The sequence below is a fragment of the Plecotus auritus genome (assembly GCF_963455305.1).
Source record: "Plecotus auritus genome assembly, chromosome: 7".
NCBI lineage: Eukaryota > Metazoa > Chordata > Mammalia > Chiroptera > Vespertilionidae > Plecotus > Plecotus auritus.
The window spans coordinates 168,112,943-168,127,558 of NC_137774.1; the positions used below are offsets into that span (position 1 = coordinate 168,112,943).

General features: G+C 41.3%; 1 protein-coding gene across 3 annotated transcripts in view; it reads left to right on the plus strand.

Annotated features, from left to right (window-relative positions):
* The window catches only part of PAIP1 (poly(A) binding protein interacting protein 1), a 29,886-nt gene extending 15,495 nt beyond the window's left edge, over positions 1 to 14,391 (plus strand). For all 3 annotated transcript variants that reach the window (XM_080677895.1, XM_080677894.1, XM_080677893.1), the window contains exons 6-11: positions 1,027 to 1,152; positions 3,993 to 4,099; positions 4,525 to 4,642; positions 6,471 to 6,525; positions 11,234 to 11,327; positions 13,258 to 14,391. In XM_080677895.1, the coding sequence (XP_080534021.1) occupies positions 1,027 to 1,152; positions 3,993 to 4,099; positions 4,525 to 4,642; positions 6,471 to 6,525; positions 11,234 to 11,327; positions 13,258 to 13,351 (594 nt within the window). In that variant the 3' untranslated portion in view covers positions 13,352 to 14,391. The remainder of the gene's footprint in view (positions 1 to 1,026; positions 1,153 to 3,992; positions 4,100 to 4,524; positions 4,643 to 6,470; positions 6,526 to 11,233; positions 11,328 to 13,257) is intronic.
* Positions 14,392 to 14,616: the final 225 nt, after the last annotated feature.

Here is a 14,616-nt window from a genome sequence, read left to right on the forward strand (position 1 = left end):
TGTTGACGTCCAGATGGTGGCTGAAAAACAACTTGACCTACAGGACATAAAGCTTTGAGTGAAGAGGGAAGAGACTAGAGTTTGGTTTTTATACCCAATTCACCCAGATTAGGTCTTGGTCCTGTTTTATATGTTAATCTTTCACATAAAATGCATTTGTACAAAGGGTACAGCTAAACTTGTTTGTAAATTGGTGGTATGTGAACATATGCTTGTTAGTAGGCAACTTAAGTTGAGATAGTACTTTGTAAAGGATATTCAGTTTGTTCTTTGACTAGTCTCAGATACAGGTTTATCTATTTAAGCCGGAATTGGGGACTTAGCACCATAAACACCACTGAAAAGACAAGAATCCACCTTCAGATGTGTGTCAGGGCATCTGCAAGTCTACGTCCAATCCAGTGCCCACTTTACTGTCCTTTTTTATCACAGATGGCTCAGTTTTATAAAACTTTCATGTCTTAATCTTTTCTATTGTTACATGAGCCACAATAAGAGCACCAATACAAACGTGCCTTCAATGGAGAGCCATTTAAGAGGGCTGTGTTCCTCCTTGGAAGTTCTGGTGCTGTGTGGGCGAGTGGGAAGGCCAGGCTTGGATATCGAGCCTGAAGTTCTTCCAGCCAGAGAGCCAAGACACGTAGACCATTCTCATGCAAAACCAGAGTATTTGTAAACAGTATATGAACAGCAGAGTAAAATGCTGTGTGTTCCCCAAAAGGGGGTAGGTAGCTTAGTAGACTAGAGATGCTTCATGAAGCAGTAACGTGCAAGGAGGCTTACATTATCCAGACCACACATTACATGTGATAAATGAAAATTTTGACTTATAGTTGACTAGTTTTATTAGAAATTTTAGTTATATGTAAGGTAAGTCGAATTTTGTGAAGATACAGAGTGTGTCCCTATGATTTTTGTATTGTTTTAATGTAAAGTGCTTCTTTTGCCAACACTTTGTTAGATCATTTATATATATCTGTATTATGTTTTCGCATAGTTGCTGTTCATTTTCTTTTGTCCCCAAAGATCAAAGGAACAAATGGACAGGTTACAAGAGCAGATATTCTTCAGGCTGGTCTTCGGGAGTTGCTGAACGCCCTCTTTTCTAACCCTGTGGATGATAATCTAATTTGTGCAGTAAAATTATTGAAGGTAGGTTTTACGTATTTTCTTTCCTTAAAGTGTAACTAACTGTTCTACCCCTTTAACATATAATTTGGAGAGAGAAAAGTGTATATATAGTGCACAAATGAATTCAACATAGTTATTACGTTAAGTTAAATATTGACATTTTAATTTGCTCTGGAATTTAAATATATTAGAAAAGCAATACATGCTTATTTAACGTAAGATGTGGATTTTAGAAGTGAAAAATGAGTTCTTGGCTGTGCTCCTTCCTTTCCCACGTCTGTAGGTGTATCTCATAAGTACCATGTGACTCTGTGTGGCTGCTTTACCACCTACGGAAGGTCTTAGATCTTTGCATAGCACACAGATTTACTTCTTTCTACAGTAGCTTCCCACTATTCCGTTGTTTACATGCACATTGTTTACCCATTGCCCAACAGTGGATTACTTTCCGTTTAGTCTCGGCAGCATTGTTGATAATCTTTCATCGTCTTTATATAGGTTAAATTCCTTCACATAGGTTTGGTGGACAAGAGAGCTAGTATACCCTAATTTGATAACTACAGATGCTCCTTGATTTAGGATGGGGTTATGTCTCCCTAAACGCATTGCAAAATGAAATATAGTACGTTGAAAATGCATTTAATACACCTAACTACCAAACAGCAGAGCTTAGCCAAGCCTATCTCAAACTTGCTTAGAACACTTACATTAGGCGACAGTTGGGCAGAATAATCTACCACGTGAAAACATTGTGGAGTATCGGTCGTTTGCTCTCTGATTACATACCTGCCTGGGAGCTGCCGCTCACAGCCACTGTCCAGCATCCTGGGAGAGGATCATACCACATGTCACCAGCCTGGGGAAAGAGAAAAAATTCAAAGTAGTTTTAGTTTCTAATGAATGCTTATTGCTTTTGAGCCATTGTAAAGTTAAAAAAATTATAAGTCTAGTCCAGCTGGCATGGCTCAGTGGTTGAGTGTTGACCTATGAACCAGTAAGTCATAGTTCGATTCCCAGTCAGGGCACATGCCTGGGTTGTGGGCTCAATTCCCAATGTGGGGCATGCAGGAGGCAGCCAATCAATGATTCTCTCTCATCGTTGTTTCTGTCTCTCCCTCTCCCTTCCTCTCTGAAATCAGTAAAATATACTTTAAAAAAATTATAAGTCTATCTCTGGCCAGTGTAGCTAAGTTGGTTGGACCACTGTCCTGTGTACCTAAAGGTCAAGAGTTTGACCTAGATCCCCAGTTGTGGTGTGTACCGGCAGCAACTGATCGATGTTTCTCCCTCTCCCTTCCTCTCTAAAATCAGTAAAAAGGAAAGAAAGAAAACATATCCTCAGGTGAGGATTTAAAAGAAAAATTAAAAGTCTGTCATATGGTGGGGACCTTCTGTAATGCCAAATTTCTCTTCCAAACACTTAACCACAGTGTATTCCCACTAGCCGTGAATGGTACCCTTCTTCCGATCCGTATCCTTACCAGTGATAGATGCAAGCAGTCCTGGGGTTGGTTTTGTCACAGATGATGAGTAAAAACGAAAACCTCATTTCAGTTTGCATTTTCCTGATCACTAGTGAAGTTAAGCATTTTTTTGTTTATTAGACATGTTTTAGTTTCTGTGAACTACCTGTTACATCCTTAACTCATTTTTTTCCCCGATTAAGTTCTTTTTTTTTTTTTTAATTATCTCTTTTTTAAATATATTTTATTGATTTCAGAGAGGAAGGGAGAAGGGAGAAAGGGATAGAAACATCAATGATGAGAGAGAATCATTGATCGGCTGCCTCCTGCACGCCCCCCACTGGGGATCGAGCCCGCAACCCAGGCATGCACCCTCGAGTGGAATCGAACCCGGGACCATTCAGTCCGCAGGCTGACGCTCTATCCACTGAGCCAAACCAGCTAGGGCCCCCGATGAAGTTTTTATTTTAATTCATTGCTTCAATATTTATTGCACTCTGCCTGTTTCAAAAAGTGACATATTGATTAAAATTGTACAACCTACCTTAGTCATACAGGGAGTAAACCATATAGTCATCCTATGTAATAAAAGGCTAATATGCAAATTGTCCCCTCTACAGGGAGTTCAACTGGGAGTTCGACCAGGGGTCAGGGCCAACCAGCCTCAATCAGGGCAGGCCGGCCAGACCCCACCTGTGCACAAATTCGTGCACCGGGCCTCTAGTTAACACATAAAACCTTTGGTTAAAGATCTGCTGTAGTTCATTGGTTTCTTTCAGTCAAGAAAAACACTGAGATATCTGAGTATTAGATGGTTGATAACAACTGGGAATATTTAACTTGTTTAAAGAATGCTTGGGGCAGCCCTAGCTGGTTTGGCTCACTGGATAGAGTGTTGGCTTACAGACTGAAGGGTCCCATGTTCGATTCCGGTCAAGGGCACATCCCCAGGTTGCAGGCTCAATCCTCAGTAGGGGATGTGTAGGAGGCAGTTGATGAGTGAATCTCTTTCATCATTGATTGTTCCATCTCTCTCCCCCTTCCTCTCTAAAATCAATAAAAATATATTTAAAAAGAAAAAAACAGCCTTGACTGGTTTGGCTCAGTGAATAGAGTGTTGGCCTGCGAACTGAAGGGTCCCAGGTTCGATTCTGGTCAAGGGCAATGTACCTTGGTTGCAGGCACATCCCCCGTGGTGGGTGTGCAGGAGGCAGCTGGTCGATGTTTCTAACTCTCTCTCCATCTCCCTTCCTCTCTGTAAAAAATCAATAAAATATATTTAAAAGGAAAGAAAAGAATGCTTGGGGTAGGGAAGAATGCTTGAAGTGCTACTATTATATTTTTAGAATATCAATACTTGATTGAATTCTGTCTTTTATTGATCCCTGTGTCTTTTAGTTGACAGGGTCAGTGCTGGAAGATGCCTGGAAAGAAAAAGGAAAGACGGACATGGAAGAAGTTATCCAGAGGATTGAAAATGTCGTCCTGGATGCACACTGCAGCAGGTAGGGGGAGGGAGGTGGTCGCCAGGGAGCCTAGTCCTTGCTTTTCTTTTATCAGCTGTGCTTCATCAGAACAATTGCAATCTTACAGATTCATCCACAGAACCCCCTTCTTAAAGGCACAGTATTTTACCTCTGGCTTCTACTCACCTAGCCATTTTTCTTCGGTTATTCAGTAAATGCCTAGGTGAAGTGCTACTCTCAGTCTAGTAGGAAACATAGAAATGCTTGCAGGATGGCCGCTGCATTTAAGAACCATATAGTTAGTCTTTTTTTAAGGGTGAATTTGTGTCATTATAGGAGATGTATGGAAAATCAAAGCATTGAATGTACATGTTAAAGTGGTGAAATGGTGGTAGAAGTCTGTTATTTTAGAGCCTGACAACACAGGGTGGATACACTCACTCCTTGTCTACTTCTGTCTGCAGAGACGTGAAGCAGATGCTCTTGAAGCTTGTAGAGCTCCGGTCAAGTAACTGGGGTAGAGTCCATGTAACCTCAACATACAGAGAAGCAACACCTGAAAATGACCCCAACTATTTTATGGTATGCCAGTGTTTGCTGTTTAAATGTTGCTTATTGCTTGAATTCAACTTTGGAAATTTCTACGAGTTACATAAAGCCATTCCCAGAATTTAATGCCTAATAACTCTTCACTGGCTTAGGGTCCCTGGCAGCAAGCAGAGCAGGTAAATAGAAGAGACATGGGTTCCTCCCATGGCGGGTGGACTAGAGAAAGATCCACCCAGTGGCCAGGGAAATGATGGGACTTAAGTGAGTGTAGGGATTCCAGGAAACTGTTTTCCCTGGGAATTCATAACCAAGGCCTGCAGCTCAAACTTTTACTTTGTATGTATGTTGTCATAAAGTAAACTAAGAAAATAAAAATGATTACCAGGCCAATGATCCCGGAAGCTCCCAACACGACCAAACACAGCAATTATGGAGGAACTAGAGGCCAGGGTCCCTTGGCCTGGCCTGCGGGGATTGGGCCGAAACCGGCTCTCCAAAATTCCCCGAGGGGTTCTGGTTTGCGAGAGGGTGCAGGCCAGGCCAAGGGACCCCACTGGTGCACGATCGGAGCTAGGGAGGGACCACAGGAGGGCTCCAGGGCATGTCCAGCCCTTCTTGCCCAGTCCCGATCGGGGCCATCCGGCCAGGGAGGGACTGCAGGAGGTTGGTCTGCTGGGGAGGGGCCACGGGAGGGCTCCAAGGTGTGTCCAGCCCATCTCGCCCAATCCCCATCATCCGGACCCCAGCAGCAAGCTAACCTGCCGAGGTTGGAGCATCTGCCCCCTGGTGGTCAGTGTGCGTCATAGCGATTGGTCGAACAGTTGAGCGCTTAGCATATTAGGCGTTTATTACATAAGACTAGGGGCCCAGTGCACGAATTCGTGCACCTTGAAAGGAACTGTGGACCATGGTGGGCACAGGAGCAGGTTTCGGCCCATCCTCTGCGACCTCTCCCAGCCCCCCTGCCATGGACCCCAGTCCCCTGTCTGTCGGCAGCCCCATTCACACCACCACTCCCACGTGCTGATGGCACCAACCCCACTCGCACCTGCTGATGGCACGGAGAGCGGATTGGGGCCAGCGCTGTTAGCGGGTGCAAGCAGTGGCTGCTGCCTTGATTGCCTCTCAGGAGCAGGGGGAGGTAGAGAAGCCCTGAGGGGCGATCGGAGCCGGCAGCCACTGCTTGCACCCTCTGATGGTGCTGAGCGATCGGGGCCGGCTTCGGCATCAGGTACGAGTACCAGGCGGGACCACAGCGCACGGGAGCAAAGAATTTTCAGTCATCACCAGAGGCTTGCCCCAATGACAGCAACCAGCGCCCCTCCTTGGTCTGGCACCCCCACTCACCTGCTCCACCATCCAGCCGTGGGCGACGCCTGCCATGTTCTACGCTCTGCCACCTGCTGCCAATGCCCACCATGTTCCGCGCACGCCCCCTGATGGTCAGCGCATATCATAGCGACCAGTTGTTTGGTTGTTCTGCCATTCAGTCTGTTTCCATATTAGGGTTTTAGATATATAGATTGTTCCTACAACCCCCGTCTCAGAAAAACGGTGGGAAGGGGGAACCAAAACTAAATCTGAGTGGACGCTGAGTCACCCTGCACAGCAGAACAGTTCACTGTGAGTGACAGACCATAGACACAGTGTTGGAACAAGAACTCGAGATAATAGAATGACTCTGGAGAGCAGACACATCCCCAATGAAATGGTAGTAGCTGCTGGGAGGCTCGTGTTTGCTTGTTCTTGTATGCATTCCCAGGTGCAGCTGGGTGGCATCAGCCATGCTTCATTGATAATGTGCTTCTAAAAAATGGATTGTGAGAGGATGACATGCTTTTGTCACTTTGTTTCATCCTAGAATGAACCAACGTTTTATACATCTGATGGTGTTCCTTTTACTGCAGCTGATCCAGGTATCTTGTCTTGCGGTCTTTCCCCCCGGTTTTTGGTAAGCTAGGAAATTACAGAAAATCATCCCTTCACTAGCACAGAACTGTAGCTTTTCAGAGAGTTCACATCATTCTGAAATACAAGGTGAAGGCTTGTCTCATATGCGGTGTTCTTTACGGTAACCACTAGAGACCGTTTCAAGTGCAACGTCCAGCTCAGCATATACTGTCTAATCACCCTAACAAGGAAGGGTCGGAAGAATCCCTCCATTAAATGCCACCATTTTTATTTTGTATTTCCTCTCATACTTTATTTTTATACTCTGAACTTTAGGTGATTAGAATGGAAGGAAAAGATGGTTCTAATTCACTATGTAGTCAGCAGCTTTTATTAATACGGGTTAATACTTGCAGATACTAAGAATTACGGATTTTATTAATACTTGGCGGGTCACAGTTAATTAAAAATCTAAACCTCTGCACACTTCCCCTTCCAGAAAATGGCATTGTGGAAGCATTGCTTGTGATAAATGGGACTGCAGTGTGAGCAAGAGAGAAATTTCCCATTTGGTACAAACTACAACCAGCTTATGGTCAGCATTTCCCCATTTGTCCCGCTGGGTATCAGGCTCTGATTATCGCTGCCTGTAGCTCAGGGACATAGGAAGGAGGACTGGCTACTTAACTTCCAGCTTTAAATTAGGAAACATTAAAAAAAATGAAAACCACAAAAAACTGACTTGTTGATTCACAGTCAAGATTAAACTAAGTTTGGGACCAGGGAGAAGTCAGTGGGGGGAAAAGGAGAGTTATATAATACTTTAAACAATAAAAAATTTAAAAAAAAAAGATTAAGGTCATGTTGCCATATTACTGTATACTTTGGGCCTTTCTAAAGAAATAAAACCCTACAGATAACTGCTAAACCATTTTCCCTTGTCATTGATCCCTCACTCCCAAGTTCAGTCCTTCTGTCACTTCTCTTCTTAGAGGTAACTTCTGTGCCAAGTTTGTGTCATTGTGATTTTTACTTCATGTGTCTATAAACTACCGGATTGTCTCACACAGAAGTATTAACCCCAAATTGTATCTTACTATACCCTGCTTTTTGCAGCTTATTTTTATTCAGTATTATTTTAGGGATTTAATGTGTTGATACATATAGCTTTGGTTCCCTTATTTTAAACTAGAGGCCCGGTGCATGAAATTCGTGCACTCAGGGGGTGTCCTTCAGCCCAGCCTGCACCCTCTCCAAACTGGGACCCCTGCGAGATCGGGCCTAAACTGGCAGTCAGACATTCCTCTCATAATCCGGGACTGCTGGCTCCTAACCACTCGCCTACCTACCGGCCTGATCACCCCCTAACCGCTCCCCTGCCAGCCCGATCACTCCCAGCTGCCCTCCCCTGCCAGCTCGATCACCCCCAACTGCCCTCTCCTGCTGGCCTGTTTGCCCCCAACTGTCCTCCCCTGCCATCCTGATCGCCCACAACTGCCCTCCCCTGCCGGCCATCGTGTGGCAACCATTTTGTGGCGGCCATCTTGTGATGATGTGAGGGCATCGCGTGAGGGCCACCTAGGCTTTTATTAGTATAGATGCCAAATAATACTCCACTCAGACTAAACCACAGTTCATAGATCCCTGCTGTGGGTGGTCGGGTGGTCCACACTGGTTCCCACAGGCAGTGCTGCACAAACATCTTTACGTCCTTGTGCACTTGCAGAAGTTCCTCTACAGTAAGGAGGCAAAACTGTTACATTACAGGCTGTTTGCATTTTCAACGTCACTAAATGTTGTTATACTGCTTTCCAGGGTGATCGTACTAAGTATTTCCAGCATGAAGAGTTCCTAGTTCTCATCTTTGGCAACGCTTACTGTTACCAGACCTAATTTTTGTCAGTCAGATTGTATGAAATTGTGAATTTTTATTTTCCACTGATACTTAATTTCTTTTCATGTTTCTGTTGAACTTTTTGTTCCTTTGAGAATTTCCTGTTGGAGTGTTTTGCCCATATTTCTGTTGGAACCTTTGTCTTGTTGATTTGTAATTACTTGCATAGCCTAGAAAGTGACCCATAGTCAGCTTTTCTCAGTATGGGCTGCCCTTCCCTTTTGTTTATCTTAGCAATGGAAGCCTTGAGTTGAATATAAACTAAGTTATGTCTGTGTTCTCTGTGACTTAGTCCCCTCACTACTAGCAAATCCCATTTTCTGGGTATCTTCTGTTGCTTTATATTTAAGTCTTTCATCTGTCTGGCTAGTTTTTATATGTGGGTATAGCAGGAATTCAATATTTTTTCCATAGTCTCTCATGTCACCAGCAGGTGTTGAGTCGTCCTTCCTCTCTTAGGTCAATTGTGCCTCTGTGTGTGCCATGTAACTTCTCTGTAAACTTGTCTTATTCCTCTGTCTCCACATGGATCTTTGTCTCTCTCAACACTAATAGGCATTCTTAATCAGTCTGACTTTGCTGTCTGGTAAGACAGTTTCCTTTTTCTCTTATTCTTCAAACAAGGTACTTTGATTCCTTGTGGTTTTTTTATTCTTCTTTGTCTGGTCCATTTTCCTATCTTTTGTTCTGTTCACACTTACTTACTTTGTTCTCAATCACTAGAAGTCACATGTATTGTAGCCTTTGCAACTGCTCCAGTGTTTAAGTGCCCTTTTCTTTTTCTTCATGAAACTTGTGACTTGGATTGTAGGAGCATCTGTCCAAAGAGGGTTTTGTATTTGCTTCTGTCGGGAGCCACAGGGGTAGCAGTGGCTTGGAATGAGTTTTTATTTTCTTGTCTTATGTGTTTTTATGTGGGTAGTAACAATTTCGAGGTGCAGGCCCATGTTATTCTCTGAGGAACCAGAGTACTTCTCTCCCATTCCAAACCTAGACAGATACACCAAACTTCTTTGCCACTAAGATGTTTTGCAGTTTGCTTTTTTCCTGTTCCATCTTTTGCTTGGGATATCAGCCTTTTTTTAAAAAAAAAAAAATGTTTTTATTGATTTCAGAGAGGGGGGGAGAGACAGATAGAAACTTTCAGTGATTAAAGAGAATCATTGATTGGCTGCCTCCTGCATTCCCACACTGGGGATTGAGCCCACAACCTGGGCATGTGCCCTGAACAGAAATTGAACCGTGACCTCCTGATTCATAGGTCGATGCTCAGTCACTGAGCCATAATGGCCAGGCAGGATACCAGCCCTTTGAATGACCTGGGTTTGTGCAGAGTGGATGAGTGTGGGGCGTGAATCCCATCTTCCTGCTTCAGTGGGCCCAAGACCTTTCTTTCTGACATGTGGGTTTTAAATCCAAGCCCATTTGTACCATGTGGTCCACCAGCCTCCCAGCTGCTATAAGGATGTGTGGCTTTCAGTTCCCTCTCGTTTCTGTCATCGGGTGACTTGATGTTTTTTGTGAACTCATCTGTACATTTAAAAGAATGTTTCTTACCTGTTAGCTCAAGTATTTGTTGCAGGGAGGCTTTACAATTTAAAATGGTCTCCAAATTGCCAAAATGGAATGCTAAAATATTGCCAGTCCTTTAAGCTGGAATTCATGTTTTTAGAAACTGACAATCTTGGAAAAAACATCTTTACCCAGTCAAGTATAATTATATTATCCTCTTGAAATCTGAGGTAGCTGTTGTTCACAGGAAACTACTTTTAAGGTAACTAGTTTTAATATACACTGATCCATTTTATCATTCCAAGGTAAAGACTACACAGACATGCTAATCCTACAAGATACTCAGTCACTGTTCTTAAGGCAGTTGGCAGATGGAGAGCTATACTGTCACCTGTATTGCCTCGGAAGAGCCCACTGAGGGGGAGGAGGAGAGCTGAAACATTTATTAGGTAGCTACCTCCCAGCTGTCTCTAGGACAAGGGAGAAAAGAAAATGCCCTGTGCTCAGAGCCCGCGTTAGGGTGGCCTCCACTGACTGAGGAACATGGAAAAGTGGCTATTACCTGCCAGCCAGATCGATAGATCACTTTACCTCCTTGGGGAGGATAACAAAGCCCAGAAGCCAGGATGTTTGATTGAAATCTCTCCTTGTGGAAGGAAAATAGGAGAGAATGGAGAACATGTGTTCTTCCCCACAAACTATATAGATAGCCAGTATTTTGTCTGATGGAAAGAAGCAGGAGAGAATGTAGACAGCATACACATAACCTGTGAAATGTCCTCTGGTATACGCACAGTGGCTTTGATTTCCAACTTACATTTAGAGGAATATGTATATAATTTAGAGTCATGAGGATGCAGGGGGCAGAAGCAAGCCAATTAAAATAGATTTTGTAAAAGCTATTAAATATGTAATTAAGCTGACTTACTAGATGAATAAACAGAGCTTACTGATGTTTAAATTTTGGATCTGCCCTAACCGGTTTGGCTCAGTGGATAGAGCATCGGCCTTCAGAATGAAGGGTCCCAGGTTCGATTCCAGTCAAGGGCATGTACCTTGGTTGCGGGCACATCCCCAGTAGGAGGTGTGCAAGAGGCAGCTGATTGATGTTTCTCTCCCATCAATGTTTCTAACTCTCTATCCCTCTGCCTTCCTCTCTGTAAAAAATCAATAAAATATATTTAAAAAATAAATAAATAAAAATAAATTTTGGATCTACTTAAATGAAAAGTCATAATATTAAAATTTCTTAGGAAAAACTGGCTAATACATATTTCCTGTGAATTTTTCCAGCATTAAAATTTTTTCTTTATTTTTATTTTTCTTAGATTACCAAGAGAAATATCAAGAGTTACTTGAAAGAGAAGACCTTTTTCCAGATTATGAAGAAAATGGAACAGATTTATCAGGCGCTGGTGATCCGTAAGTTCTCTTTAGCTACTAACTTTATTTGTGAACTTTCTGTGGCCACAGCTTATAGATAGAGTTTAGACTGAAAAAAGCAGATAATGAAAGAATGTGCATTTTGATTAGATGGATTATAGTGGCATGTAATTGGTACTTATTTAGCAAAAATTTTCACATAATCATGTTGGAAAACACACAAACTATGATTTAAAAAATTACAAAACTATGATTTTTAAAATGTATCTATAGTTGAGGGGAAAAACTATTAAAATGTAGTATACACAAGCATAATTCATTTTTATAAAATAGATTCTATTTTTATACAACTAAGTCTTTAAAATAAGCAGATTCTATGCCAGTTTCTCCATCTACAAACTAGGAATAATAGTACCCGTCCTTGAGACTTTTCAGACGTAAATGAGAATACTTAAATGCTCTGGCACAGAACAAATGGCTCAAATCTTAGCTGTTCAAAGGATGACTTAAGATTGAAGAGAGAAAATCTATACTAATAAAAGGGTAATATGCTAATTAGACCAGATAGATTGGATCTCTTCTGGATGTCCTTCTGGACAAAGTGAGGGCCAGCTGCCACTCATGACTTAGCAGCTGTGGGTGATGGGGGTGGCACCTTCCCCTGATCGGCCCGGTCTACTCTCGCAGAGGGAGGCCAGACTATGGCTAAGCCACAGTAGGACATCCCCTGAGGGCTCCCAGACTGTGAGAGGGGCAGGCCAGGCTGAGGGATCTCTCCCCCCACCCCACCCCCAGTGCGTGAATTTTTGTGCACCAGGCCTCTAGTTACTATATAAAAATATTGGGACTGATGGGAATTTGTAAGTTATGGTCTTATTCTCATATTTCATTTACCTGTCATTCTTAATACAAATTTTTTATCACTTTTCATCAGATTTAACTACATTTTGTTATAGAAGGATGAAAAACTTGTGAGGATTAGTCCCAACTCTGTTAACAGCTTATAGGAATTTGGACAAGCTGCTTGGGTCCTCTTCTTCCTAAGTGGCGGGAAGAGTAAATTAAATCTGTATGGACCTAAGCACACTTAGGAAAGTTCGCCCCTACTGGGTGTACCACTAGAAGTTCAAGTTGTTCTTGGAATTAAGGTGATAGTACCTGTCTTTTTAAAATGGCTGTGGGAATTCAGTAAGGATATGTGTATTAAGGCCTTCGTGGGCACTTAAATAGGAAAACATTGTTTTTAAACTACTAAATAGTTAGAAAAAAATCTGAAACAGATGATCTCTAAAGTAGCTTCTTGCTATGAAAGTGATTCCAAATACTGTAGATTATGACTAAGTTGATATTGTCAGAATATCATTTCTGATAAGCATCATTAGAGGGGGATGGTACATTGAAATTATGTTCTAATTATAGTATAATTGTTGCTAAGCTAAAAAGTAAAGCCTTTGATTTAACTTTTAGATTAGGTTAAAGAATTTAACATCTCTTTAGCAGGATGTTAAATTCAAAGACAAGGGACTCAGAGTCCACTGTAAAACTTAACACACCATACTAAGCTTTTGTTGTCTGAAGACTGACATTTAATGTAATTCTAAACAGTGCTCGAGTTCTAGAACTCAGTCTAAGAAAGTTATACCAGATACCTTTTCTCTTGACTTAGCATCTTAGACATTTCCTTTTTTTTTTTTCTTTCTGATTTCCTTTTTGATTTCAGAGAAAGGAAAGGAGAGGGACAGAGAGAGAGAAACATCAATGATAAGAGAGAATTATTGATCGCTGCCTCCTGCATGCCACCTGCTCTGGGGATTGAGCCCACAACCTGGGCATGTGTTCTGACAGGGAATCGAACCATGACCTCCAGTTCGTAGGTCAGCGCTCAACCACTGAGCCATACCAGCCAGGCTTACACATTTTCTGCATGGAAAAACATTAAGCTTATGAGTCATGTTTGCTTCTTTCACAGGTACTTGGATGATATTGATGATGAGATGGACCCAGAGATAGAAGAAGCTTATGAAAAGTTTTGTTTGGAATCAGAGCGTAAGCAAAAACAGTAAAGTTAAATTTCAACGTATCAGTTTTATAAAGCAGTTTAGGTTATGGTGACTTAGCAGAACGCAGGAAAATGTGTCACACTTATACCAAATTAAGGATGTTGAGTTATGTTACTAATGTATGCAACTTTAATTTTAACACTCTGCCAAAATAAACTTTATCCCCTATAACTTAAAATGTGTATATATATAAGATAGTTTATTATGTACAGTTAATTCCACTGTTTTGGCTGCAATAAAATTGATTTTGAAATAAATGAAATGTTGAAAGTAAGTTTTGCTAGCTGATTAGAACCTTATCCTTTAAATTCAGCTTTTCTTGAAGGAAAAAGTCTTAGTGTGGAAATACATATTACTGCAAAAATGTAGCATCCTTTTTTAAGATATGAGTATATAGCTTTCACTTAGTTTTACATTGAGTGTCTCAATGAATTGGGTTTCAAGTATGAGTTACAATCATAAAAATCTCTGGCACTAAAGACTTAGAATATATAATTAATTTATTTACATATCCAGATGTTACTTGATACCAAGGGCTTTTAAAATAGAGTTAGAACTTCCAACTAAACAACCAAGATTCTTCACTGAGGATACATTGCAATTCTAAATTGTTCAAATTTTTCACCTGATTTCATTACCCCAAAGCCCAGGACATTATTCTACTTTATTTATATGGCTTTCTCATTTTCATTTGTTAGCATGAGTTGCATTGACTTTTTTACTAGAGAATTTTGCTAGATCTTTGTCACTCAAGTTTTCATCTGCTTTGTAATTGATATACCTTGAGGATCACTTTTCTAATACTTTTACTATAATGTGGTACCACCTCAGTCCTATTTTTACCTAATGTCAAAAATCTTTTTCCAACTAACGACAAGTAAAGCTTATGTACAGAAGGATTGCTTGTAAATATGCATGTAAATAGTTCTGTTAATAACCCACTGTCTCACATTTGGTACACCTGTGTCTGCTACCACAGTTATCTTTCCCACTTTTCGGCTTGTTTGTTCAGTCTGGATTAAAATTAGTCTTTGAAAATAAAATTGAAATAGTTTTGTTTTCTCTAAGTTTTTGGAGTGGTATCCTGGTATTTTAAAGAATCTGTTGTGAACTTTTTTATATGTTATCATAAAATTATGATTTGTAATCAGAGAAACTACTAGGATAGCTGATACTCTATTCAATGCCTTTTTAAATAAGAATTCAGTTCAGTAACAAGTCTAGTTGGAAAAACTAGCAAATGTAAAACATTGGAACTTACAGATTCT